Source organism: Nematolebias whitei, unplaced genomic scaffold, assembly GCF_014905685.2.
Source record: "Nematolebias whitei isolate Nwh7 unplaced genomic scaffold, NemWhi1 Nwh_scaf_169, whole genome shotgun sequence".
NCBI classification, from domain to species: Eukaryota; Metazoa; Chordata; class Actinopteri; order Cyprinodontiformes; family Rivulidae; genus Nematolebias; species Nematolebias whitei.
In genome coordinates, this window is record NW_023618714.1 from 3838 (window position 1) to 20400 (window position 16563).

General features: G+C 41.7%; 3 protein-coding genes across 3 annotated transcripts in view; all 3 read left to right on the forward strand.

Annotated features, from left to right (window-relative positions):
• LOC119429244 overlaps positions 1 to 4751 on the forward strand; it is a gene marked incomplete at its 5' end in the record, with an annotated part of 7077 nt that extends 2326 nt beyond the window's left edge. Inside the window, 5 exons of the mRNA XM_037696914.1 lie at positions 341 to 547; positions 2550 to 2743; positions 2812 to 2922; positions 4148 to 4230; positions 4661 to 4751. Coding sequence (XP_037552842.1) covers positions 341 to 547; positions 2550 to 2743; positions 2812 to 2922; positions 4148 to 4230; positions 4661 to 4751 — 686 coding nt within the window. The remainder of the gene's footprint in view (positions 1 to 340; positions 548 to 2549; positions 2744 to 2811; positions 2923 to 4147; positions 4231 to 4660) is intronic.
• Positions 4752 to 8483: 3732 nt separating this feature from the next.
• LOC119429242 (PHD finger protein 20-like) lies at positions 8484 to 10815 on the forward strand (the record flags this gene model as incomplete). The annotated part of the gene is made up of 6 exons (XM_037696911.1): positions 8484 to 8531; positions 9466 to 9545; positions 9929 to 10100; positions 10232 to 10316; positions 10559 to 10632; positions 10708 to 10815. Coding segments are annotated over exons 2-6 (519 nt in total), but the record flags the coding sequence as incomplete, so codon positions are not given.
• A 12-nt stretch (positions 10816 to 10827) lies between these two features.
• On the forward strand, positions 10828 to 12912 carry LOC119429245 (the record flags this gene model as incomplete). The annotated part of the gene is given in 3 exon segments (XM_037696915.1): positions 10828 to 10933; positions 11006 to 11089; positions 12853 to 12912. Coding segments are annotated over 3 exon segments (238 nt in total), but the record flags the coding sequence as incomplete, so codon positions are not given.
• Between the last annotated feature and the right edge of the window lie 3651 nt (positions 12913 to 16563).

A 16563-nucleotide genomic window follows, 5' to 3' on the forward strand; every position in this document is an offset into this window, starting at 1 on the left:
GTGTGGTATAATCAAAGTTAGTGACATCATCAGAGTGTGGTATAATCTTCAGACGTCCTCCGTGTTAACCAGTGATCGTGTTCAAGATGTGAAAACAGCAGTTCTGTTGTGGAAAGTCCAACTTTTTGTGACTCGTTTAAATCACGTTCTGCTGTGATGTCTGAGCTGAAGGTCCAAACAGGACTGGGCTGTAAAGACCACCGGTGTCTACTGGGAGATTTTTATGTGGTACAACGTACCGCTCCCAGAAGTCCCAGCATCGTGAGTCCTGAAACGTGTTTCCTCTGTGTGGACCGTCTGATCCAAGCCTCTGATTGGTTGTTTGGTTGGTGCTGCTCAGTCCACAGGTGGAAACCTCTGAGCTCTGGAACCCAGCGAGAGATGGAGTTCAGCCACGGTCGTGAAGACGGTCTGGTGAGGACCGTGCTGTCGCCAACTGAAATGCTGGAGTTTTTTGAGGGCCGGGAGGACTTCCTGTATTACCGACACTCCAGCTTCAGTCAGGCCGAGCCTTCGGAACGTTCAGAGGATGTTTCAGTAGGTCTTGGTAGGTGATACATGTAGATTACCCTAAAGTTTCTCCTTTTGTCCTCCAGCTCTAATGTTAAAAATCTTGGTGTTATTTTTGATCAGGACATGTCTTTTATCCCCCACATTAAAAACGTTACTAGAACCTCCTTCTTCCACCTGCGTAATATCACTAACATTAGAAACATCTGATCTAAAGATGATGCAGAAAAACTGGTCCATGCATTTGTCACGTCTAGACTGGACTATTGCAATGGTTTATTATCTGGGTGTCCAAATACTTCTTTAAAACGTCTTCAGTTGATCCAAAATGCTGCTGCCAGAGTCTTAACTGGAGTTACTGGGAGAGATCATATCTCTCCAGTTTTAGCTTCTCTCCATTGGCTCCCTGTCAAATCCAGAATAGAATTCAAAATCTTACTTCTAACCTACAAATCCCTCAACAACCTAGCTCCATCTTATATTACAGATCTTATTGTTCCATATTTTACTAACAGAGCACTTCACTCTCAGGCTGCAGGTTTACTTGTGGTTCCTATAGCTTCCAAAACCAGAATGGGAGGAAGATCTTTCAGTTCTCAGGCTCCTCTTGTGGAACCAACTTCCAGTTTCTGTCCATGAGACTGACACATTGTCTAGTTTGAAGACTTTCCTTTTTGATAAATCCTATAGTTAGGCTTGTTATGCTGCTATAGACTTAGACTACTAGAGGACAAACTGACCTCATTTCTTTAAATGAATTGTTAAAACTGAATAGTTTTCATTTGATACTATTTCTATCTTAACATGTGATTCTTGGCCTGCCATTGTGTATCTGTTCCTACCAAACCCAGCCGGTCGAAGCAGATGGTCCTCTTGTCCTGATCCTGGTTCTGCTAAAGGTTTCTTCCTCATGAGGGAGTTTTTCTTTCCACTGTCACCTTCATGCTTGTTCAAGATGAGAGTTCAGTGATGGAGTTAAACTCAAAGCTGCTCCTCACATAAATAATGTTCAATTATTATTTTATATATTAATGTTTCTGTTAAATTATTATTTTATATATTAATGTTTCTGTTAAATTATTATTTTATATATTAATGTTTCTGTTAAATTATTATTTTATATATTAATGTTTCTGTTCAGTCCCTGAGACGATTCTGTTGTGACTTTAGAAATAATCTGAACTGAATTGGAATTGATTCAGCCGGAGAGGTTGAATCAGACTGTACGAGGTGTAGAATAAGTTCAGGGTCTCTGAGGTCCTGAAGGACCGTTTAGCTTCAGGGAACATCAGCAGGAACAGAACCAGATCAATTCGACACGATTCATTCCTGACGGCTGAACTGAACGATACAGTTCTTGTAAAATGGACCTTCACTTGGGTTCCCTGACAGAGGTATAGCATGACGTCATCAGTTAGCGCTCAGACTCTCAGCTACCACCACAGCAACGTTCAGCTCACAGTCTAAAGCTGACGGAGCTGGAGCCTTTTTGCATGGTCACAATTCAGTTAGTCGTGGCGGCCATCTTGAATTGAGTTGACTGCATAACTCAGTCAGTTGTAGATGAATGCACACAGATTTATTTTTCACAGCCTCATTAAAATCAGTCCAGTGGTTCACGAGATATTTTGCTAACAGAACAGTGCAGTGCTCAGTTGTTGCTCTTCTGGCTCCTCCGTCTGCAGGCGGCGCCACAGCAAGTGAAGCTCACAAAAATGATTCGTCAGTTTTACACCTGATGCCCTTACTGACACAACATGGGCTCGAACCTGCAGCCGCAACACTAACCACTGAGCTACCGTAGCCCCATGTGTACGTGTTCGGTGATGAGCAGTTACACCCCGTGAGTGACGGAGCCAACCTTCGCTCCAGACTTCACTCGATACAAACTTCAGAACTTATCGGTCGGTCCTGTCCGTCATAAACAGCACCTCCTCCTCTCACCTCCATGGGAGAGGAGGAGGTGCTTCTGGTGGAACACGAAGGACTCGTGATGGGACAGACGTGACACCTGAAGCTCATGTTTGTGTTTCATAAAGTGTTGGAGCGTTTCCACAGAAACCCGTCCAAACCAGCCAACGAAGACGTGGCGGAGCGACTCTTCCTGACCCGTCAGGGGCAGATCGAGCTGACCTACCACCTGACGGAGCGCCACTTCTTCCCCTCGAAGATCCTCTTCACCAAGCTCTCGAAGAAATACAGCTTCACCCCGGACATGGTGTCCACCTTCCAGGTTCAGAGCCGACATCAGCCACATTTCTGTGAGAGTAAACCTGCTTAACAACTGGTGTGTGTGTTCAGGCGGATGTGTCTGAGAGAGCTCCTCAGGCCCTGACTCTGCTCAGGCTGCTGCACGCCATGCTGAAGAAGCAGAACGAGTTGACTTTCCTCATCTGCAAGTCCATGAAGGAGGTACCCGTGTTCCCGTCAAATCTGTTTTTAAGAGCTTTGAAGAAAACTAGACAAACTAGAGAGTACTTTCTCTAGTTTTTCTTGCAAAAAAGCAGCGTGAATGCTTATTGCAGAAGAACTTGATGAAAACAGCTGAAATTAGCTAAAAACATGCTGAAATGTAGCTGACGTGCAAGAACAAGCCAAATTAGCAGAAGAGAGTAGAAAGAAAACATATTTGCTGAATTAGGTTTAAATAAGCAGAAATTAGCACAAAATGAGCAAATTAGCTAAAAAAAAAAGGCTGAAATTAGAAAAAAATTGCAAAAAAGTAGCTGAAAGGGCAGAAAGAAGCTTAAATTACCAGAAGGAAATGGAAAGAGCTGAAATGAGCAAAAAATGTGGAATTAAATGAAAAGGCTAAAAATAGCATGAATAGTAGCTGAAATAACTTAAACTAGCAGAAATAAGCTGAAAGGAGCATAACAAGCTGAAATTAGTAGAAAAATGTTAATTAGGCTGAAAGAAGCAGAAATTAGCACCAAAAAGTGGACATTATCTGAAAAAAGATGAAATTAGAAAAAAAAGAATAAAGCTGAAAAGTAGCTAAAATGACAGAAAGCTTAAATTACCAGAAGGAAGTGGAGAGAGCACATTTTAGCTGAATTAGGCTGAAAAAAGTTTAAATGAGTGCAAAAAATGTGGATTTAGCTGAAAAAGCTAAAATTAGCAGAAAAACAGCTAAATAGAAGCTGAAATATCAGAAAAAGCTGACAAGTACAGACATTAGCTGAAAGAAGCATAACAAGCTGAAATTAGTAGAAAGAAGTTAGAAGCACAAAAATGTTGTAGTCAGTAGAAATAATCTGAAAGAAGCACAAAACAGCTGAACGAACAGCTGAAATGAGCTGAAAGTAGCTGAAAATAGCTATTGAATGAATGAAATGTATGTAATGAAACTGAAACGAGTGTGTTCAGGTACTGGGACTAACTGAGGGTGTAAAGGGCTTCAGAGGTCTGTTGATGTGGATCCAGACCATGCCCACAGATTACAGAAGTCTGGATCCTTGGAATAGAAACCTAAAGAAAGTGGGACCAGAACTTTTGGAAAAACAGATTTTGGAGGTCCCAGAAGTTTTAGAGATCGAGCTTGTTATAGTTTCTGTAAATGTTTGTGATGTGTGACACGGGAAGACGAGTTTTATTTAACGTGGTATCATTAATTTGACGCCTGTCCTGTGAGCAGAAAACCACCATGGCGGCCCTCAGAGAGCAGGAGGAGCCCCAGCTGAAGCTTCTGACTCCAAACGTCTGCAGCTCCGGCCCACCGTGACAACAAGGACCAGGTGAGCTCCGACTTCTCCCAGACTGACGAGTCCTGAATAACGTGACACGACTGCTGCAGCGTCAGGGTGTCTGTTTTCACATCTCCATTTATAGTCTGCCATGTTGTTTAGTTTACAATGCATGATGGGTAATGCTAAGGTCAGCTGGTCGGAACAACCTCAGATCTCAAGAGAACCCTTCTGTTCCTATTTTTAGCTTGAACTTGAACACAGCATAAAAAAGAGAACCTTTTTATTTTTAGCTCCGCCCCCTTCCAACACCAGCTGGAGGTAAACTGTAAAATCTGAATTAAAATAATTTTTAACTTGAAACTGGAACCTTCACAGGTTTTTCTACAGATTCTGTTGTGAGTCTGTTTCATTTGAAGCTGCACAACTTCCTGTAAGACCTGACGGCTTGTTGTTTGTTGCAGGCAGCAGGAAACGTTCCAGATGAACCGTGATGCTCTCCAACTGAAGCTGCGACAGGACACCGCCGTGCCCCCCCACCTGAGCCCCACCTGAGCCCCACCTGAGCCCCACCTGAGCCTCACCTGAGCCTCACCTGAGCCTCACCTGAGCATTTTATTGTTGTCTTTTAACAACATGAAGGACTCTTGTCGTCTCCCAGATTTGTCTTAAACGATGACAACAAACTGTTTGTGTCAGACAACATCAAGTCTTCTTTTCATCTTCTGCATAAAAAAAGCATTTTTGTGATTTTACCTTATTTTTCTAACACATACCCAGAAAGAGATCAAGTTTTTTTTGTGTTTGTAGCAGCTTGGACCAAAGGCTCTGATGAAAACGTTTGGTTTTATTCTAAACTTTGTTCCATTTAAAGCAACAAACGCACCAGCAGCCTCACGACAACCAGACGTAAGAGTTTCACACCAACAACTACGATCCTGAACCAGCCCAGGACCTCGGTCTGAGAGACTTCATCCACACTGGTGCAGAACAGACTCAACCTGGGAGGAGCTAGGGACCAGACGGGAGGAAACACACCAGCAAAGAGCTCCAATTACAATAAAACAGAATAAATAAAACTTTTTTAATAATAACTAGAGAAATTGTATTTGTATTGTGAAGGCTTTTTACACAAGAACTTACTGAAAAACAGCTGAAATGGAAGAAAAAGCCTAAATTAGGAGAAGAAAGCGCAACAAACACATTTGCTGAATTAAGTTTAAAGAAGCAGAAATGAGCACAAAAATTTGGAAACTGGCTAAAAAATAGCTAAGATTAGTAAAACGTAGCTGAAAAGTCTGAAGCTTAAACATCCAGAAGGAAGTGGAAAGAGCTGAAATGAGCTCAAATATGTGGAATTAGCAGAAAAAGCTACAATTACCATAAAAAATGTTAAATAGTAGCTGAAAAAGCAGAAACTTGCAGAAGTAAGCTGAAATTAGCTCAAATATGTGGAATTGGATAAACTACTATTGGATACAGAAAAAGTTAAAATTAGCATAAACTTAAAATTAGCAGCACGACTCATGTTCGTGCTGCTGTTTAGTGTATTGTTTTGCACTATTAGTGTTTAACATATTTCTTAGTTTATATCTTAGATTCTTTACTTTTTCTTTTCCACTTCATGTACCACATGTGATGAAATGACAATAAAAGCTACTTGAACTTGAAAACTTAAATAGTAGCTGAAAAAGCTGAAACTTGCAGAAATCAGCTGAAAGGAGCAGAACAAGCTGAAATTAGCAGAAAGAAGTCAGAAGAAGCACAAAAATGTTGAAGTTACGAGAAAGAATTTGACCGGAGCACAAAACAGCTGAACGTAGCTGAAAATAGCTGAAAAACATTTAAATTTGCAGAAAGAAGCTGAAGAAGAACAAAATGTGAAAGGAGCAGTAAAAGTTTGTAAACAGATCTAAAGATTTGAAGGATGTAAAATGAGATCAATTCATTTTCTATGAGAGAAAAATGGCAGAAAAGGCTAAACATTTCAAAAAGCTCAAATTGCACCAAAACCAAAAGTCACGGCACACTTTTCCTAAATGAGCTGAACGTTTTGATACCTAAATTGCTGAAATAGCTTAAAAATTGCATGACAAGAATTGTGCCTGAAAACATACAGAATAGGGATATTAACAGCCAGTAATAATAATAATAAAATTTAAAACAACGAGAAAATCACTGTAATGTCACTTGATTGTTGAAATGTGCTGCTGACTATCCATGCTGCTGATCTCATGCTGCTGATTATTTCATGTTGCTGTGTTTATTGGTCCTCATCTGCGCACACAGACTCATGTTCGTGCTGCTGTTGTTTTGGCGCATTGTTTTTGTACCACTAAATGGTAAATGGACTGCACTTATACAGCTCCTTTCTATCTTATTGAGATACTCAGAGCTCTTTACAACAATCTGTGCCTCATGTATCCATTCACACAGCTCTATACTAGATCTCTACAAAGATAATTGAACAAATCATTCTACAGAGACTAATCAGAGCTTTATCACATTCATTCACTGATGGGACACACATCAGAGTCAACGAGGGGTTCAGTGTTTTGCCCAGGGACACTTCGGCATGTGACTGCTGTGGGGTTGGAACCCCCAACTCTTGTATTGGAGGACGACTGCTCTAACCACTCAGCCACAGCCGCCCCACTAGTGTTTAGTGTATTCTTAGTTTAGTGAATGTAGTAAATAGTTCATGACTCAGATCTTATTAATGTTTTTCTTTACAATTTGTATTTTTGATAGATGTAACTGGGCCCCTGTGTACATCGTTCCACCTCATGTACCACGTGTGATGTGAATAACAATAAAAATCCTTGTATCCTTGTAAAATAAACAGGATCACAATAGTGTGACTGCTTCATAACATTCACACAATAAAATAATAATTTGAAAGAAGACCGTGACGGTTTCTTGGACCAGTTTGAGGAGCACCAGCAGACCTGAGAGGACTGAGGAGTTGTGGAATTGTGCCACTCAAAGTGTTGGAGCAGCTCTGTTACTTTCATTCTGACTTATTGCTTTTGAAAACTTTATTTCCTCTTTTTTCTGGATGTAAATCGCTTTTTTCGGATGATTATTTACTCTGGTATCGGACGCTGTGCAGCTGGAAGGATTTTTACTGAATCCGTTTTACTTTTGGGCATTTGTTATGATGCGTAACCATGGCAACAATGTGTTTTTTAACAACCAGGAGCAGATAATTAACATCTCAAAAGCTCAAATACCTCAGCTACAACCCCAAATCCCAAATGAGTTGAAAAGGAGGCACCGTGGATGAATTCCCGTCAACCTGGCAGCGGCACTCGAGTATCTGACCCCCGTGATCATGGAGCTGTTGGGAAACGCAGCTCGTGAAACGAGAGGACCGGGATCACACCCCGGCACCTTCAGCTGTCTGTCCGCGGCGACGAGGAGCTTTCGGAAAGTCCTGCTGCCCAGGAGGACAGAGAGGCCCGTTGGATCTGACAGCAAGCTGGATCCAGGTGGACAGATCGGTACCTGTGGCCAGATTATTCAGATTCGTTGCAGGAGATCCTTCCTGCCCACAGCATCTTGAACAAAAAACCAGGATGATGAGATACGACAACACTTAATTTCCCTTTGGGATTAATAAAGTACCTCTGAATTGAGTCCGGACACGTTTCTGTTGGTCAGGCCTGAAGACAAATCCAAGCTGTTGGAGACATTCTGGAAATTTAACCTTTTAAAACAACCAAACCACACGAAGACTCTGACTTTGTTTTAAAGGTTTAAATAACAATAATTATAAATTCATCAAGACCTGTGTAACAAACCCAAACGAATGGTTTGTTTTTAAAATCAAATATTGTACAATTTATGGGTACATTTTAAAACTGCTCAACTTATTCAAAGCTAGAAATAATCTATTGCTGTTAAGTATTGATGTGGTAGTAGCCGAGAGTCATGCCCAACACACACTTTGAGCTCTAACTGGTTGCACGAGATTTGCTTTTAAAACTTTCACTTTAACACCAGCACACACACGCACGCACGCACACACAGGCACAAACAAAATCACCTATTGGGTAATGATGATAAAACTTTCCTGAAGCCTGAAGAACTGATCAGGACCACTTGAAGAGATTTTGCTTGGAAACAAAATATGAAAACCCATCAAGACTTTTGCACGGCACTGTGTCCATCATTAGGAGTTTGTCTTTATTTACTACTGTGTTATGATGTAACTGTTAGTTTTACTCCAGTTGTTCTTTCAGGGTTCACATGTTTAGACGCTCGCTGACCTTCTGCTCTCGCGCATGCGCTGTACGGTCCTATGTGCAGTGCAGTTCAACAGAGGCTCCAGAGGTAAACAATCTGTTATATCACCTAGTTACAGGTTTATTGTTTACCTTTCTGTAGAGCCGACCGTTTAATGAAGGTCGCTCTTTTCAGAAAGGCTCACTCAGCAGCAGGAAACGGGTTCGCTTTAGCAGCTTTCATTGACACTTTTAGACTGAGCTAGCTCAGTTAGCACAGTTAGCTTGTGCATTCACAGTCAATGGAGAATAAGCTCCGCTCAACTGCACGAGCTAAATGAGAAGTTTCGCACATTAAACTTCAGTTGGAAGGGGAGTTTGTCTTTGTGCAACTGTGAACAAGTGTTGCTTTCGAACTGTGTCGATGTTTTTATGTGGATTAAAGCCGAAACCGTCCAACAAAACGAAGGTAGCATTAGCAAGTTAGCCGCTGTCAAATATCCGAGTGGCGGGGCTTGTTGTGGATTGACAGGTCCGTGGACCAATCAGCTCTTCTCAAACTGACTGATAAGATGAGAGAAAAACTGGCGCGGAGTAGATAATGTTTTCGGTTTAATGTCAAATAATTTATATACGCACATGCTCTATTTTAGTCAGTGTGTGAAAATCAAGAAGTAACGAGGTGAAAAAGTTTAGCAGGAACATAAAATAACCCGGGTCAGATGTGGGCGGAGTCAAACTGCTCCATCTACTGGACAAATATGAGAACTACAAGAACCAACCAACCGGAAGCTGCAATTATGATGACGTCAGATCAACCTAATTAATAAACATGTCTTTTTTTAAATTTCTGCATTGTACTCTGCAGTAAATACTGTTGTTTGTTTTTCAGATAATTAATGTTGTTAACTTTTTATGTCTATGAATACTGTTCAGTGCCCTGAGATGACTTCTGTTGTGACTTGGCGCTATAATTGAATTGAATTTCTAATGGTAATAATAAATGATTTAATAACAAAACGTTGCATTTTTTTCTCTGACAGATGAAAACTCCGCCTGACAGGTTGGGGCTTACCTTTGAGGTCGGAGGTCAGCTGGAAGCCCGAGATCGACAGAAGAACTGGTCGGCACCAAACTGATACAAAGGATTTCCTCATGTTTGATCTTTAAATGTTTTCTTTTGTTTCTCTAAAAGCTTCTGCAGACATTAAACTCCATCATGAAGCAAGACCATAGAATAATTGTTTTAGTCAAATTGTTGTTTTCAGTTTGACAGCCTGTTTCGCCTGAAAAGTCTGGTGTTGTTTTTAAACGTCCTAAATCTTAATCAGGACGGTTCTTCATTCAGCAGAGTTTTTTATGAGGGAGTCTGGATTAGATATAATACTGGTTCTGTGGACACCAGCTGGTCTCAGACAGACGGATGGACAGAGGACGGGTTCTGTAGACCCAGTAGATGACGAGTGGACTAACACCTCTAACCTGACATGCTTGTTGCCTTCTCAGGTACCCGGCAACCATTGAGAAGATCGACTACGACAAAGAGCGGGTTCTGGTCCACTACCGCCGGTGGAGCCGGCGCCACGACGAATGGTTCCACTGGAACTCTCCGTCCATGCGTCCCCTGGAGCGGGTCAGTCTGAGGAAGCAGGGCCGGACCCCCCAACAGTCTCCCTCGGTACATCCTCTACCTCATCTTGTTGTAGCTGTTTTCAGAGCTGGCCTCAGCTGACCTCTGACCCCTGACCTCTGGTACTGTTCTGTTGTTTTTGTCGGTTGAACTTGAGTTTTCTTCCTGTTCTGTCTCAGACGTTCGTTTCAGGTAAGAAGGTTCTGGCCTGTTGGACCGACTGTCGCTTCTACCCGGCGAAAATCCTCAAGGTCAACAAGGACGGTGAGACTGGACCCTCCTCTGTTTTCCTCCCGGTTCTTCCGGGCAGAACATCCGAGCTCAGTCCAAGCACGAATTAAGTTGATCAGACGCAGAACTTGATCCAGTTCTTCTCTGGTTCTGTTCGATTTGCTCTGAATGAAATCTAAAAGTGTGGAACGTATTTTAACCTCAGAACCGGAGTGGGTTTATGTAACAGAGCCCGATCGAAGCGCAACAGAACCTTTGTTGTGTTTTTGTCTCAGATTCTTACACGGTGCGGTTCTACGACGGCGTGGTCCGGACCGTGAAGCCCACCAAGATCAAACCCTTCCTGAAAGTAAGAAACTGCTCTTTCATTGGTGGGTTCCACCCGACCAGAACCTGGGATTAAAACGAGTTTCTGTTCTGTTAGAAGTCCAAATCTGACAAAAGTGCTGTGGGGAGTGAAGGATGGGAGGAGGGGGAGAGTGAGGAAGAGGAGGAGGAGATCAGTGAGGGAGGAGAGGAAGAGGAGGGGGAGAAGAAGGGAGAAGAGGAAAAGGTGATGTCAGAGGAGAGGGATGGAGCTGAGGAGGAGAGGAAGAGGAAGGCGGAGCCTTCATCTTTCCAACCACCAACAAAGAAGAAAACAGATAACAGTAAATCTCATGACCTTTGACCCCTGCAGTTTGTCATGTTCTCGTGTTTTACACTAAGTGTTTCTCTGTCAGGCAGCGACGAGGGAGCTCAGGATCAACCAACCACAGCTGACTCCGCCTCTTCTGCTGTTCCTAACCCCGCCCACGTGGACCCAGGTAAACCGTCTCCATGCAACGTGAAAAACTTTGAACTCATCGTCACGTCATCGTTTCAAGCTCGGAGGATGTTTCTGTGTAGAACAGGAACAGAATATGAACAAAGATGCTGCTGGTCGTAAACTGAGGCTCCGCGAGGACGTGAGCGGCGTCTGGAAACATCAACGTTTTTACCGTAACTGTGAGAAAGTCACACTTACACGGTAAAGCTGCGACCGTTGAGACGGCTGTAGCCAGATCACCAGCTGGCAGCAACGTTTCAGTGTCGGGCGCGAGGACGGTCACGTCCACAACGGTAAAAACACGAACGCTCGTTTGGAGCGAATGTGAGGTGCGGTCGCTCCTCCATGTTGGAAAGAGAGAGCAGCACAAACAGCACTCGCCTCCCACCGCTGCCGCTGCCGTTGAGCTGCTCTCAGAGCAACGCTGTTGACTGCAGCGCACGTAGAGCGCACGTGTGATGTCACACCGATGTTGGGCATTTCCAAATACCTCCACTCTGAGACCTGGACTCAAAAAGCTTTGCTTTCAGAGAAAACGCTCGCCGTTGTCGTGTTGACGAACGTCCGAAACGCAGCAGAAACATCACGGCTTCGCCTGAAAGCAGCGTTGTGTAAACGGCGTCATGCAGGAGATTAAACACCGAATCATCAAAGAACGACGTAAATGATAAATATGCCTCGTCAAAATAAAATATTAAAACTATTAAAAGTGATATTGTTACTGGAAGTCTAAACTTAAGAAGTAATTCTGTTATTGGGGACTTATTATCCTCATGACTTAGTGTTTCTTAACTTTATTTATATTTTAGTTTTCCTTCAGCTTTAACTAAACCATGCCCCAAATGTTACATCAAAACGACCGGCTCGGCACCGTGATGCGTGCGGTTACTTTTAATGGCATTTCGAGTTACCGTGGCGATGTAATTTGTTAAAAAAAAAATTTTAAGAAGCCATTTTTCTCATTCAGAATGCCTGAAGGAACTCTTCACTGCCGCTGCCACAGTGAGGTCACATGACCTAGAGGGAAGATGTCTCTGAACAAAACGCTGAATCATTTTTGGAGCCATTTTGGTTCAAAATGGCTGCCACAGTTACCTCAGGAAACTCAAAATTGAATATAAGTCAGCCATACTTTGAGATTTAGAGCTGAGATTTGGTTTGGTCGTAGCTGAGAACGTTCCCCATCACATACACGTCAAAAATCCAAAATGGCCACCATAGCTTACAAGACAAAAAATACCTTTTTTTTTAGTTTTTGCCATATTGAGCAGAAATTTAATTTGTTGGTAGTTGAGAGCAAACCCCACATGATCCTTCAAATATATTTTTTAAATGGCCGCCACGTGACTGTCCTCGTCAAAGTTTCTCCAGGGACTTTCTAGTTAGTAAAATATTATAATTGTTTTGATTCCAGTGTTTTTAATTCATAAATATTGACTCGTTAGAATCTGTTGTGTGTTTTTGTTGAGGTTAGGTTTGAATAAAATCCAGACGAGTTTGAGTACGTCCAGATACCTCCGTCCATGAAACACCAGTGAGTTGGTGTCGGACGTGCCGTAAAAACATTAAAATGATCAAGTCTGGTGAATAATTTAGATAAATGTTGGACTGAATTACCGGTCGTGTTTCCTTCTACTCTGAGCCTTTAGCTCTCCGTGTTCCAGATTAAAGTTCAACTCTAAAGCTGCTGTTTAAAATTAAAGCTTCCAGTTTGGAAGTACATGCTTTTATTTTGTAGTAAAGGAGTTTTCTGTTCCTCAGACATCCTGTTGGAGCGTCAGGCCCACCTGCCCACCACGCACAAGTTCAGCCGAGAGCCACGTAAGAAGCGCCACACTCATAAACTGCGTCATGTGGACCCCCGAGCGTCACGCCTTCGTCACGGCGCACGACACGTGTGAGCCGCGCCGGCAAAACGAGTCCCGAAGGATCGTCCGACTCAGAAGATTTAAAATGAAACGCAGTTTCTTCAAGTTGGGGATTTATACGGAAGAGTTTTAGGGCCACGGTGATAAATGTTCTTTGCCCAGAATTCTGATTAAAAAGTCAGAATTCAGAATAAAATAAATAAACGAGAACTCGGGAAAATAAACAAATCATTTTTACACCGTGGCCCTGATCACCTCTAGATTTACCAGTTTCATTTAGGAGGGCTCCGGTTTGACAACTGGATTTTTATTCATCTTAAGTGATGTCGTCGAGAATCACAGGCATTATACGAAGGGATTTACCAGTGCTGCCGAAGCTGAGTTAAAGCCAAACGTTATCTCTGAAGACATGCTTGTTTGACTGAAGCTAGATTAGATATTTTAGTAGACGTGTCCTTAAACACTTGTTTTTATGCAAATGTCAATTTCAGCACGGATGAATATTTTCACGTCGTTTGTTCTTCGGCGTGCGCTCGTTCTAGCTCGTTCTAACTCGTTCTAACTCGTTCTAGCTCGTTCTAACTTGGTTTTTTTACGAGTCACATTTTTAAAAACTGGATCTTCAAGAAAAAATGTCCTCAACTCATTTTCATCCAGGAGGAGGAAAAATGAAAACTGGGTTTAAATCCATGAAGCGCCTCATCCTCTGTACCTTGAAGTTAGCACATGTACGGCAGGCTGTTTTACTATATAATCAAATCACACTCATAAATCTGTTTTACTGTTTGATCTCCTTGTCACAAAAATCTTATTGCTTTAAAGCTGCTTACATTCACGTCATCATAAGCAGAAATTAATATTTTAAGTAATTCTAATTATACTATTAAAAATCTAAGTTTAAACCTCCACTCCTTACGGAGCTGACGCGTTTGACGTTCAGGGTGGAGATGCTGCCGACGTCTTCCAGGCCCAAAAGAAACGGAACGGTTTGTCAGTCGCAGGTTTTATCGTAGAAATCTACAGAAGTCGTTTGGCAGGTTTCCCGTCGACCCTTCAAGCTGAGTTTGCACGATTTCCACACGGAGTCCCGTGTTGTTCATTTGACGTGTTCACTCTGAACTTGGACTGATGCTAAACTGTAATTTCTAATTACAGTAATCCCTCATTTACCACGGGGGATCCGTACCATGAAGCCCCACGATAAGTGGAAAACACGAAGTAATAATCCAGGAGTCCAAGTTCAAGTGTAGTAAACTTTACTTTAAAGCTTTAGAAACACTTCCCACACTCTTGGAATGTTCTAAACTCTTAAACTCTACGTCATTTTAACAACATATGTTACTAAATTTTACTTCCTAGCTCTGCAGATCAGCAACAGCTCTGGTTCTGGTCCAACTCTGATTTATTCTGACTCGGTTCGTTTCTGCAGACAGTCCTGCAGCGATGACGCCCACAGTCAGACCTCTGAACTCTGAACCCTACTCATTTTAACAACATGCAGTACTTTTATGTACAGGAGCTACAACAGTTTATTACCAGGCTCTGCAGTACAGCAGCGGCCAGGTTCTGGTCCGACCCGATAGATGAAAAAAGTCGCGGTACAGCATGACTGAAGCCCACCGCTCCATCCAGCTTGATGTGTGCATGCTGCTACCCAGGTTTTAATCCACCACCTCTAGCCCGGTCTGGACCAGCACCACGTGTCCAGAACCTGACTGAACCCTGCAGCTCCCAGGATCCGGGTCACACCGAGTCCGGATCAGCTGCAGTCCAGCTACTCAGCAGTGAAGATACAACTTGAAGGATGAGTTCATCTTCAGGATTATTGAGACCTTCCTGCCAGTTCTGAGAGCAACAGAACTTACAGAACTTATAGAACTTATAGAACTTACAGAACTTATAGAACTTATAGAACTTACAGAACTTACAGAACTACTTGCAGAACTTACAGAACTTGCAGAACTTATAGAACTTACAGAACTTGTAGAACTTGTAGAACTTACAGAACTTATAGAACTTGCAGAACTTACAGAACTTACAGAACTTGCAGAACTTGCAGAACTTGTAGAACTTATAGAACTTGCAGAACTTACAGAACTTACAGAACTTGCAGAACTTATAGAACTTACAGAACTTGCAGAACTTGTAGAACTTGCAGAACTTATAGAACTTGCAGAACTTACAGAACTTATAGAACTTGTAGAACTTATAGAACTTACAGAACTTACAGAACTTATAGAACTTGCAGAACTTGCAGAACTTATAGAACTTGCAGAACTTGCAGAACTTATATAACTTGCAGAACTTGCAGAACTTACAGAACTTGCAGAACTTGCAGAACTTGCAGAACTTGCAGAATTTATAGAACTTATAGAACTTGCAGAACTTATAGAACTTACAGAACTTGCAGAACTTGCAGAACTTACCGAACTTGCAGAACTTGCAGAACTTGCAGAACTTACAGAACTTGCAGAACTTGCAGAACTTATAGAACTTGCAGAACTTACAGAACTTGCAGAACTTGCAGAACTTGTAGAACTTGCAGAACTTACAGAACTTACAGAACTTATAGAACTTACAGAACTTATAGAACTTACTGAACTTATAGAACTTACAGAACTTACAGAACTTACAGAACTTATAGAACTTGCAGAACTTGCAGAACTTATAGAACTTGCAGAACTTGCAGAACTTATATAACTTGCAGAACTTGCAGAACTTGCAGAACTTGCAGAACTTGCAGAACTTATAGAACTTATAGAACTTGCAGAACTTATAGAACTTATAGAACTTGCAGAACTTGCAGAACTTGCAGAACTTGCAGAACTTATAGAACTTGCAGAACTTACAGAACTTGCAGAACTTGCAGAACTTGCAGAACTTGCAGAACTTGTAGAACTTGCAGAACTTATAGAACTTGCAGAACTTACAGAACTTACAGAACTTATAGAACTTACTGAACTTATAGAACTTGCAGAACTTATTGAACTTATAGGACTTACAGAACTTATAGAACTTGCAGAACTTATAGAACTTGCAGAACTTGCAGAACTTATAGAACTTATAGAACTTACTGAACTTATAGAACTTGCAGAACTTACAGAACTTATAGAACTTACTGAACTTATAGAACTTGCAGAACTTATTGAACTTATAGAACTTACAGAACTTATAGAACATATAGAACTTACAGAACTTGCAGAACTTGCAGAACTTATAGAACTTGCAGAACCTACAGAACTTATAGAACTTACTGAACTTATAGAACTTGCAAAACTTATTGAACTTATAGAACTTATAGAACTTGCAGAACTTGCAGAACTTACAGAAATTATAGAACTTACTGAACTTATAGAACTTGCAGAACTTACAGAACTTATAGAACTTACAGAACTTACAGAACTTGCAGAACTTGCAGAACTTGCAGAACTTATAGAACTTATAGAACTTGCAGAACTTGCAGAACTTGCAGAACTTATAGAACTTACAGAACTTACAGAACTTGCAGAACTTGCAGAACTTCTAGAACTTCTAGAACTTGCAGAACTTGCAGAACTTACAGAACTTGCAGAACTTATAGAACTTACAGAACTTGCAGAACTTG